The sequence below is a fragment of the Tyto alba genome, unplaced genomic scaffold (genome assembly GCF_018691265.1).
Source record: "Tyto alba isolate M040663 unplaced genomic scaffold, T.alba_DEE_v4.0 Super-Scaffold_33, whole genome shotgun sequence".
NCBI lineage: Eukaryota > Metazoa > Chordata > Aves > Strigiformes > Tytonidae > Tyto > Tyto alba.
In genome coordinates, this window is record NW_024881308.1 from 16,952,696 (window position 1) to 16,963,223 (window position 10,528).

Below are 10,528 nucleotides of genomic sequence, written 5' to 3' on the forward strand. Positions count from 1 at the left end.
GCGGTGCCCCCCGCCCGTGATGCAGGTGCCCCCCCCAACCCGCCCCGTCGCCATGGGCACCGCCCGCGAGGCGCCGCGCTGACAGCGCGCGGGGTTTTATGAATGGGTGACGTCACGGCCCTGGCGTCTAACGGTCTGGGAGGCCGGGGGGGGCGGCGGGGGGCCCGGGGAGTGTATTGGGGAGGGGGATCTGGGAATCTGGAGGGGCACCGCGAGGCCGCAGGGAGCCCCGACACCGGGGGCTGTGCCCCCCGTTAATGGCGGGGAAGGTGCCGGCGCTCCGCACCCCGGTTCCCCCCCCCCCCCTCACCCCACGCCCCCCGGTAACCCCCGCGCCCTCTCCCCGCCGCTGCCCCTTTAAGCCGCTGCCCTCCGGGGCGGAGGGGCGGGTCCGTCCCCGCCTCCTCGCCGCCCAGCCATTGGCCGCAGCTCCCCCCGCGGCCCCGCCCACCCCGGCCGGCGGCGCGCTATAATTGGCGCGGCGGGGCGCGCGCTCGGCTGTCCGCCCGCAGGGTCCTGCCGCCGCCGGTCGCCGCCGCCGCCGCCGCCCCTCGCCATGAAGGTCGCTGCCGCCGCCGCTTCTTCGCCGCTGCCCGCGGGCGCCGGCGGAGCGTTGAAGGCGGTGAGGCCCGGGGAGGCCGCTCGCTGCGGGCCGGGCCCGGGGGCGTCCCCGGGGGCGGCGGAGCAAGCGGCCGCCGCGCTGCTGTACGACATGAAGGGCTGCTACTCGCGGCTGCGGGCGCTGGTCCCCACGCTGCCGCGGCACCGGCGGGTCTCCAAGGTGGAGTTGCTGCAGCACGTCATCGACTACATCTGGGACCTGCAGCTGGCTCTGCAGCGGGGGCCCCCCCGCCCCGCCGCCGCCGGGGACCCTCCCGAGGTGAGCCCCGACCCCCCTCCCACCGCGGGCGCATCGCTGCGGGCCCGCTCCCCTCGATTTTGCGCCGAGCTGTCCCCTTCCCCGGGGGGGGGGGGGTTTCCTCCCACCCCCGACCAGCGCTAACCGGCTCCCCCCGCTCCCCGTTTCCCGCAGGCTCCGTGCATGCCCGCTGCCGACCGCATCCTGTGCCGCTGAGACCGCACCGGACCCGCCACCGACCTCCCCGGGACCCCCGGCACACGGCTGGGGCCGGCGACCCCCTCCCCTGGGGGGGGGGGGGCTCCCCCCGCAGCCGGGGCGTGGGGTGCTGCCCGGCGGCCGCGGGACGTATCCTTCTCAGATTGCTGAGAGCATTCCCCGTATTGTATATTACAATGATGCTGGAGAATATTGTTCTACAATAGCTGGAGTTTTGTTATTAAACAAGCCCTGATGACCAGGCACGCCTCTGCTTCCTCCCCCTCCGCGGGGCTTTTGGGGGGGCTGGACCCCAGGGACAAACCCTGAGGGAGCATGAAACCGGGGGGGGGGGAGCTCATGTGAAGCAGTACAGCCTGGGTGGGTGTGCTGTGGGAGACTGGGGCCTGAGCCCCTGTGGTGGTGCTGAGGAGGGGTCCCAGTTCCTCCCGGTGTGGGGCCCAGGTGTGCTGGGAGCCTGTTCCTGTTTCTGTCCCAGCACTGTGTCCCCACAGAACCTCTCCTGGGACCCCCAGGGGTCCGTGTCCTGCTCCCCCCCCTCGCTCCCTGGGCTCAGATGTGGGGTGCTGGGGACATGCACAGGAGGAAAGATGGTTTGCACCCCAGTTGCTGCAGTGGGAAGATGCGGCGGTGCTGGGACGTGTCTGCCCTGGGTGGGCACCTTGATGGGATGGTGACAATGAGGGGATGGTGCTGGGAGCCAGCTGTGGGGCTCTGTGCCCAGCTGGGGAGCGTGGGGTCCCCCCAGTCTCCCCGGGGCTGCAGTGGCTTTGCAGTGTGGGGCTGCCCTTGCCCCATTTCCCAGCGGGGTGACCCACAGCCCACAGCGTTCCCCTGGCTCCCACAGCCACCCCTGTGTCAGGGCTGAGGCTGGGTGCAGGGGGTGGGGGGTGATGTTGTAGGGGACAGGTTTCCCCAAGGGAGAGTGGCTGCAAGCCCTGGGGTGACCCCGGGGCTCCCTCTCACCCTGGTGCAACCCCCCCACCGGGGTGGGGGGGGGAAGGGGCCGAACAACTTTTCTGGGAGAAGGAAATTGCATCAGGGGTTGTGCAACCCTGGGGGTGCTGACCTGAGCTGTCCTGGTGACTCACAAACATCTTTGGGAACGCGCTGCCTCCTGCAGCAGATGTGTACCGGCCTGGTGGGGGAAAATTGGGGTACGGGGGGGGGGGGCTCATGCTGCCCCAGGGCAGGAGGCCAGCTGGGTGCTGCCCTGACAGGGCCCTTCCTGCCCCCCAGGGTCCCACAGCTGGGGGTCTTGGGCTGGAAGGGCTTGACCAGCTGTGGCTGCAGGTCTGTGCATGTGTGTGCACGGTCACGGATCCGTGTGCCCACCCGTGTTTCCCCAGCCTGGCAAGGGGGCGAGTGGGGGAACCAGGGACGCTGCCTGGCCCGGCTGTGTCACGGCAGCGGGGGGACGGGTAGCGGGCCTGGGGGCTCCGTGTCCTTGTGGATGAACCCATCCATCAACCCCGGTGTCCCTTCCACCGTCGGATGGGTCCCCTCCATCACCCCCCTGGTGACCTTGCCATCCTCTGGTCCCCTGCATCACCCCCCCCCCCACCCCGAGTCCCCTCTGTCATCCCCACGGGTGTCCCCTCCCGCTCCTGCAGCACGGTGGGACAGTGGGTCCCTCTCCTGGTGCCCACTCGCACTGCATGGCCCGGGCCACCCTCCTGGAGGAGCCCCGAGGGGGCCGGGAGAGCGGGAGTCGGGGGGCTCGGCTCGGTGTGGGGGGTGCTGGGGCTGCACCCATGCTGTGCTCCCCGGTGCCCTCCTTGCCTGTTCGTTACCGGCAGGAGTGGAAGCTCCAGCTGTGCATGACGTTACGTGTCCCCACGTCTCTGCCCTGACTCCCCGTGTGCTCCACGGCCGAGCCCTCGCCACGCAGCCCCGGCTCACGGCACGGGGCGGGGGGGGACACACGGTGTGGCACTGCCACAGGACTGCCATGACCCGGGGGGGCCTGGCACCCCCGGGACAGCCGGAGAGCGGGGAAGGGGCTGTGCGGAGCCAGCCCTGGCTGGGAACGGGGCTGGTGGGGCTGAGCCACGTGCCGGGATGCCGGATGCGGCTGCACCAGGATGCGCTGAAGAGCCCCAGGGAGGGCCCAGCCCCACGGGCACCTGCGCCCCGACCCATCCCTCATTGTTTTCATGGGACCTGATTCATCCCGGAAGGGATTAGGGAAGGGGGAACCCAGTGACGTTCTAGTTCGACCAGCCCGGCCGCCCCAGGATGGACATCGGTGTCAGAACCGGTCCCTGCTGCTCGCTGCCACGCACGGCCCCGGGGACATGGGGGGGCTGGGACCCACAGCGGGACCCACGGCATGGGGCACTGCGACCGCCTGCCACGGTGAGGTTTGGTGTAGGGCAGGGGGCACCAAGGATAGAGGGGATAAAGGGGCTGTGGTGGGTGTGGGACGGGGGCCGGGGGCAGCGCTGGCCTTTGGGACGCTGTTGGGGGGCTGCGGCCGTCGCCGTGGCCGTGCTCGGTGGCGCTGGGGGTCCCCGGCAAGCGGGCAGCTGCCATCAAGGGGTCCATCAGGCTGTGGTCCCTCCAGTGAGGTCGGCCGTGGATCCTACATCCCCTCTGTGGTGCTGGGATGGGGTCTTACCCCCCACACACCCCCGAGGGATCCCTGGGTCCCCGGTGCTGTCCCTGTGCCGGATTCCTGGCAGCTGTGGCCCCCGTCCAGCCCGGGGGGGGCTCACCCCGGCTGGGTGAGTTTTGGGAGCTCAAGCGACTCCTCCCCTGTGGCTGGGGTTTTTCGGAGGGGATTTGCACAGTTCTGCTCTCGCACTGACTGTCCCGACCTTCCCGTCACGCCACGACCCTGGGGGCTGCCACCGCGCCCCGGCCACCCTGACCCCCCCACTGAGGTTCGGGTGCTCCCACGCAGGATCCTCAGAACCCCTTCCCGGAGCGGGAACAGCCACCGCTCCCCAGTGCAAACACCCCCCCCCCCCGCTGCAGCCCCCCTGCCCCACGGACCCACTCGCTGTGTCCCCCCCCGGCTCCTCCATCACCCTGGGCTGGGCGCAGCCAAAGTCCCTCGGGACCCCTCGCCCAGCCGGGTCCCTGCATGTCCCCACATGCTGGCCACGTGTCCCCCCCCCCGCCACCCCCGTGGGGAGCCCTGGCTGGTGCCCCCAGCTCCCGCGCAACCCCCAGGGTGGGGGGGGTCCAGCAGTGACGTGGTGTGCGACCCGGGCTCGCTCCGCTCCCACGGTGGGCGCGAGTGGGGAACAACGGGGGAACCGGCTTCCCCTTTGAGTCACGCGTTGGGCAAGGCCGGGCTTTCGGCGGCCGGAGCACCGCGGTGGCCCCCGCGTGTGCGCAGGAGGCTGATGTAACCCCCAGCTCCCTGTCCCCAATATAAGTCCTGGCCAAGCTGGTGCGTGGGGACGGGGTCTCCGCAGCGGTCAGGCATGTCCTCTGCTCCAGCCTCCAGGTCCCAGCACCATCCCCGAGGGACGCCGGGCTCGGCGTGGCTCTGGATCCTGATCCTGCTGACCGCCTGCGCACCCGCCGCCGGCACCAACCCCGGCATCAAGGCCCGGCTGACCCGCAGGGCGCTGGAATTTGGTGGGTCTTGCACCCCGACCACCCGTGGGAGAACTGGGCCAGGCGGTGGAGGAGGGTGCCCAGGCTGCCTGGGATGGGGGGATGAAGAGGGGGTCCTGGTCGCCCCATGGGCACCCCAGCCCCTTCCCCAGCGCCCTCCCACGAGCCCCCGCTCTGCCCCAGGCCGGCGGTTTGGGCTGGAGCTGCTCCAGTCGCTGCTGCAGAAGGAGCACGAGCTGGACCTGAGGGGCTCCTACAACAGCCCCCTCCTGGGGACGCTCACCTACGCCGTGCCCCGGTAAGAGCCACCCGCGGGGTCCCTGTCCCCCCCCCCCCCCCCGCCCATCCCAGCCGTGCCCCGGGCGCAGCCGTGAGCCCAAACCGGCCCCGTGTCGCGCAGGATCCGCGTCCTCGAGCTGCAGATGAACGACTCCACCGTGGACTTTGCCGAGGACGTGGGGGTGAGGCTGACGGTGCAGCGCGCCCGCGTCCAGCTCAGCGCCGACTGGGGAGCCCAGCTGGGCGCCATGTGAGTCCTCACCGGGACGGGGCACAAGGATGGGGACCTGGGTGGCTCTGAGTGGCTCGGGGCCGTCCCCATCCCCGTGCTCACCCTCTCTCACCCTCACCCCCCCACACCCCCCAGCCAGGACACGGGCTCCGTCGAGCTCCACGTGCGTGACCTGGCCGTGGCGGCGGTGCTGGGGGTGAGCGCGGACGGCGGCGGCCGCCCCACGGTGTGGAGTGCCGGCTGCGACGCCCACAGCGCCGACCTGCACGTGGAGTTCCACCGCGGACACAGGTGATGCCGGGACCCCCCGCTCCCCCCCTCCCCGCCATTCCCCTCCTCCCCCCCATTCCCCTCCTGTCCCTGGCACACGGGGGACTCCCCGAAGCAGTGGGCTGGGGGAAGCTGGGGTGCTGTGGGGTGAGCTGAGGACCCCGCTTTGCCCCACAGCTGGTTCTACAACCTCCTGGCACCGCTGCTCCAGAGAGCCCTGCGGCAGCAGCTGAACAAACAGGTGGGTGCTCGGCTCCTGCGCCGTGGGGTGTCGGTGGCCCCATCCTCTCCCCCCATGGTGGGCCCAGCGAGCAGCTTTGGGGACCCCCCCGTCCGTGGGCTCGCTGACGCCCTGCTCTGCTTCCAGCTCTGCCTCGAGCTCCGCAGGGGCATCCTTAGGCTGGACGCTGCCCTGAAGCACATGAAAGGTGGGTGAGGGGACCCCGGGGACTGGGGTTGTGGCAGGAGGGAGCCGGGCAGGGTGGTCCAGGGGGGCTGTGCAGGGGGCTGGTGCCCGGCGGGGTCTGCAGGACCCCACTGTGGGGCTGGATCCCTCCAGCCCCAGCGTCGGCAGAGCCGGGCTGTGGGAGGGGGGGGCTGGTGGTCTCCCCCCAACCACCCCAGTGTCCCTGCAGTGTCCACCCAGCTGGACGCCTTCGCTGCCATCGACCACTCCCTGCTGGGGCGGCCGGCCATCGCGGCGGGGCACGGGGATGTCGCCCTCAAGGTAACGTCACCCCGGGTGGCCCTCGGCCGGCTCCGGGTGCGGGGGGGAGCCGGGCTGAGCCTGGCGTCCATCCCTCCGTCTCTCTGCGCAGGGGGAGTTCTTCAGGGTGGGCAAGTGCCAGCAGAGACTCCCATCAGTGCTGCCCACGGCGCTGCCCGTGGCGCTGCCCGTGGCACCGCCCGTGGCACACGAGCCCATGCTGCTGCTGGCTGTCACCGAGCTCGTCGCCAACTCGGCCGCCTTCACCTACTTCACAGCCGGGGCTCTGCGCAAGAACATCTCCAGCGACATGGTAGGGGTGGCTCCGGCCGTGGCTTTGGGGCAGAGCTGACCCCACCGGGGTCCCCTTGGGGGTGTCCCCAAGCCCGGCTGTGCCTTCTGGCCCCAGCACCCCAACCCCTCTGCTGCCTTCCAGCTCCCACGGGGGTTCCCGCTTCAGCTGAGGACCAAGAGCCTGGGGCTCTTCGTCCCGCAGGTGGGTGAGGGTGGGACGGGACACGGGTAGAAGTGGATGAAGGTGGGACATGGGGTGGGACAGGATGCAGGCGGGATGGGCCATGGGATGAGATGCAGGAGAGGTGGGACACGGGGTGGGATGTGGGATGGGATGCGGGGGGATGGACGAGAGATGGGATGCAGGGGAGATGGGACGTGGGATGGGACGCAGGGGAGATGGGATGCAGGGGAGATGAGATGCAGGGGAGATGGGACGTGGGATGGGATGCAGGGGAGATGAGACACAGGGGAGATGGGATGTGGGATGGGACACAGGATGGGATGCAGTCGGGATGGAACCCAGGCAGGACAGGACATGGGCAGGTGGACCACGGGCAGGACGGGACGCATTGCCCACCCTGCCTGCCCCCAGCCCAGCGCAGGGCAGTGAGGGGGCACACAGGCCCCGGGGGGTGGGGGGGACCAGCGGGGATCCCGGGCTGGTGGCCACGGTGCTGGCAGTGCCAGGGTGGCTCCGTGCCAGCCCAGCCCGGTCCCCCCAAGTTGCAGGAGCACTACCCGGACCAGCCCATGGAGCTGCACCTCACGGCCCGCCGGCCGCCCCGGCTCTCCTGCCACCCCGACGCCCTGCGCGGGGTCCTCTCCGGCTCCGCTGAGGCTTTCGTGGTGCTGCCCAACGCCACCCGAGTCCCCGCTTTTCTGCTGAGCATCGTGAGTGGGCTGGTGCTGCCACGGCACAGGGGCTGCTGCCCGCGCGCCAGGCTGGGCCATGCTGGGGTGATTCTGGGTGATGCTGGGGTGATGCTGGGCCATGCTGGGGTGATGCTGGGCGGTGCTGGGGTGATGCTGGTTGATGCTGGACAATCCTGGGGTGATGCTGGGCAGTGCTGGGGTGATGCTGGGTGATGCTGGGGCGATGCTGGGTGATGCTGGGTGATGCTGGGTGATGCTGGGGCAGTGCTGGGGTGATGCTGGGGTGATGCTGGTTGATGCTGGGGAGGTGCTGGTTGATGCTGGGGCGGTGCTGGTTGATGCTGAGTGAGACTATGTGATGCTTGGATGATGCTGGGCCATGCTGGGGTGATGCTGGGTGATGCTGGGCGATGCTGGGGCATTGCTGGGGTGATGCTGGGTGATGCTGGGGCGATGCTGGTTGATGCTGAGTGACACTATGTGATGCTTGGATGATGCTGGGCCATGCTGGGGTGATGCTGGGTGACACTATGTGATGCTCGGGCAGTGCTGGGCGTTGCTGGGCGATGCTGGGCGATACTGGGTGATGCTGGGCGATGCTGAGGTGATGCTGGGTGACACTGTGTGAAGTGTGGATGATGCTGGGTGATCCTAGGCCATGCTGAGTGATGCTGGGCAATGCCAGGGTGGTGCTGGGCTATGCTGGGTGATGCTGGGCCACGCTGGGTGATGCTGGGCCACGCTGGGCGATGCTGGGCAATCCTGGGGTGATGTTGGGTGACTCCTGGCAATGCTGGGGTGATGCTGGGCCAATACTGGGTGACGCTGGGCGATGCTGGGTGACGCAGGGTTGCAGGCACCGCCCTGGTCTTTCCAACATCCCCTCCTGCTGCAGGACACCAACGTGACAGGGAAGCTCACCCTCACCGGGAACAGGCTCGGGGGCACCGTGAAGCTGACGGGGTGAGTCCCTGGCCCCGTGCTGGGCGGAGGGGGGGGGCACTCGGGGGGCTCCCCCCATTCTCCACCTCTGGCCGTTTGCCCCCCCTGGGTCCCGCATTGCCCGCTCAGAGCCCATCCTGCCCCCGGCTCTCAGCCACGCCTGCTGCCCTGGCACCCCGGCTGGGTGCTCAGCTGGACCCCGCTCTGCCAGGCTCCCGGCCCTGCCCTGGGAGGGGACAGTCCCCATCCCCGTCCCCCCCCCCCCCCGTGTCTCCCTCTCACCCCACTCTCGTGTCCTCCAGGCTCAGCGTGGCGCAGGTGACGTCGCACGTGGGTCCCGTGGAGGTGAGTGGCCGTGCCGGGGACACGACGGGGCTCCGTATCGCCCTGGGAGCGGGGGCTGGGGGGGGGCTGCGGCCCCCGTGCGCGGCCGGCGCGGTTCAGTGCTTGCACAGTGCAGCCCTGGGGGGGTGGGGGGGGGGGGAAGCTGAGCCCCCTCACCTGCCCCGTGCAGGGCTCAAGGGGGGGGCTGCCTGTCCCGCAGGTGAAGAGGCTGGAAACCACGCTGAAGTTCGGGCTGTGGCTTTTCGGGGTGCCCTGGGTAAACAGTAAGTGCTGTCCCCATCCTGTCACCGTCCTCGTGCCCCCCCCCCAAGGGCTGTGCCCCCCAACTCACGGCTCTGCTCTTTACCCCCCACCCCCCAGAGCGGCTCCAGGCTGGCTTCCCCCTGCCCACCCCCCACGGCCTCAGCCTGCTCGACCCCCGGCTCTCGCTGCAGGAGGTGGGTGCCGCCGCTGTCCCCTCACCCCAGTGCCCCCCCTCGTGTGCCCCCCACGTCTCCCCCCACACCCCTTCCTCACCCTGACTCCCCGCAGGGCTTTGTGCTCATCGCCACGGACCTGCAGTACGAGCCATGAGACCAGTTGCAGCGTGGGAACCCACCAGTCCCCCACGAGCCACCCTGCAGGGGGGGGACACCCACAGACACCCCCCCCACTTACCGGGGGGGTCCTCGGCAGGGATTAAAGCAGGGAGCGTGGCTCAGCCTTGGGGTGGTGACTCGGGGACCCCCTCGCAGCCGCCTCCCCCCCCCCAGGTCGGGGTCCCATTCCCGGCTCCGTGTTGGGGCACCCCGGCTGCGTGGGGTCCCGTGGGGGGCTGGTGGGCTCTCGAGGACCGGGAGACACCCCCAACCCAGACCTCGAGTGGGGTGCTGGCCGTGCGCCCCCCCCCTCCCCCCGCAGCCCGGTCGCAGCGGCAGCTCCACGGCAGCTTCCCCCGTCGCCCACGGGATGGAGCTCGTGTCCGTGGCCTCCCACGGCCCCGCTCTGTCCCCCGCGACGCTCCGGCCCGCCCCTTGCACACCACGGCGGGGGGGTGTCGTAGGGAAGGCTGAGCCACGCAGGGAGCAGCCTGGGGAGGGGACACGCACACACCCACGGCTCGGTGTCCCCTACATTTGGGGCATCCCCAACAAGCCCCACTGTTTGTGGGGCCGGGCCCACCGGTCTGGGGTTCAAAGACCACCGAAATGAGCCCCCCCCCCGCGAGGGCTGGTAGTGCTGGGGGGAGGTTTCCCCTTTCCCCAACGCAGCGGTGGCAGAGCGAGGGGCGAGGGGCAGCTTTGGGAATGGGGTGGGGGGGTGTTGTGGGACCCAGTGAAGCGCCCACTGGGACACGGGGTTGCAAGCCCCCACCCCAATATGACAGTGGATGCTCCCCACGGCCGGGTCCCCACTGGTGCTGAGCCCACGGCCCCAAAATCAGCACCCCCCCAGCCCAGCTGTGAGCCTGGCTCGGGCTGCCCTGTCCCCACAGCCCCGTAACGAGGACACGGGACGAGGATTCGGGCCCTGGTCAGGAGCAGACGGGACGGGCAGGGGTCTGCCCCCGTGATGGAGCTGCCCCTCCCCAGCACCATCCCCCTGGGACAACAGCAACAACCCCCCCGCCCCGCCATGGAGCACCCCAACCCTTCCCGGGGCTGGGAGAGGACCCATCTCCCCCCCCCAATCCCACTGATGCTCCTGCCCCAAACTCCCCGAATCCCCAAACCCGCCGCCGCCTCGGCAAAGATCACAGCACCAGCCGCAGCTCCAATGCCAAGAGTTTATTAGTGGACTCACCTCCACCTGCAAACCGAAGCGGTCAACGGGCTAATGCTAATCCTCGCGCCAACCCCACCCCCCCCCACCACCCCCCCCACCCCGTGTGGGATCCGTGGAGGATCCACCGGCGCCGGGAGCGGATCCTCCGCGGGGAGCGCGAGTCCGTGCGCGG

The 10,528-nt window shown here is 70.4% G+C and overlaps 2 protein-coding genes across 3 annotated transcripts; both read left to right on the forward strand.

Annotated features, from left to right (window-relative positions):
• Nucleotides 1-488: 488 nt before the first annotated feature.
• ID1 (inhibitor of DNA binding 1, HLH protein) lies at nucleotides 489-1,321 on the forward strand. Its single transcript, XM_042801056.1, has 2 exons — nucleotides 489-880; nucleotides 1,034-1,321. Exons 1-2 carry the CDS (start codon nucleotides 557-559, stop codon nucleotides 1,073-1,075), a joined length of 366 nt encoding a protein of 121 aa, XP_042656990.1. The 5' UTR covers nucleotides 489-556; the 3' UTR covers nucleotides 1,076-1,321.
• A 2,015-nt stretch (nucleotides 1,322-3,336) lies between these two features.
• On the forward strand, nucleotides 3,337-10,253 carry LOC116961607 (bactericidal permeability-increasing protein-like). 2 transcript variants are annotated; one of them, XM_042800970.1, is made up of 16 exons: nucleotides 3,337-3,436; nucleotides 4,529-4,669; nucleotides 4,832-4,946; nucleotides 5,049-5,177; nucleotides 5,295-5,450; nucleotides 5,607-5,670; nucleotides 5,797-5,857; nucleotides 6,065-6,156; nucleotides 6,248-6,448; nucleotides 6,572-6,631; nucleotides 7,156-7,323; nucleotides 8,201-8,268; nucleotides 8,550-8,592; nucleotides 8,792-8,855; nucleotides 8,953-9,029; nucleotides 9,124-10,253. In XM_042800970.1, the coding sequence occupies exons 1-16, from the start codon at nucleotides 3,376-3,378 to the stop codon at nucleotides 9,163-9,165; spliced, it is 1,542 nt and encodes a 513-aa protein (XP_042656904.1). In that variant the 5' UTR covers nucleotides 3,337-3,375; the 3' UTR covers nucleotides 9,166-10,253. The 2 variants fall into 2 exon arrangements, with proteins under 2 accessions (XP_042656904.1, XP_042656905.1); XM_042800971.1 differs by lacking the exon at nucleotides 3,337-3,436 and having other exon boundaries at nucleotides 4,513-4,669.
• The last annotated feature ends 275 nt before the right edge of the window (nucleotides 10,254-10,528 follow it).

Coding starts and splice junctions, on each gene's coding strand:
- LOC116961607 (XM_042800970.1), top strand. CDS start 3,376: ATGGGGGGGCTGGGACCCACAGCGGGACCCACGGCATGGGGCACTGCG. Junction 5,178..5,294: donor GGAGCCCAGCTGGGCGCCAT/GTGAGTCCTCAC, acceptor CACACCCCCCAG/CCAGGACACGGGCTCCGTCG. Junction 5,858..6,064: donor TGCCCTGAAGCACATGAAAG/GTGGGTGAGGGG, acceptor GTGTCCCTGCAG/TGTCCACCCAGCTGGACGCC.
- ID1 (XM_042801056.1), top strand. CDS start 557: ATGAAGGTCGCTGCCGCCGCCGCTTCTTCGCCGCTGCCCGCGGGCGCC. Junction 881..1,033: donor CCGCCGGGGACCCTCCCGAG/GTGAGCCCCGAC, acceptor CGTTTCCCGCAG/GCTCCGTGCATGCCCGCTGC.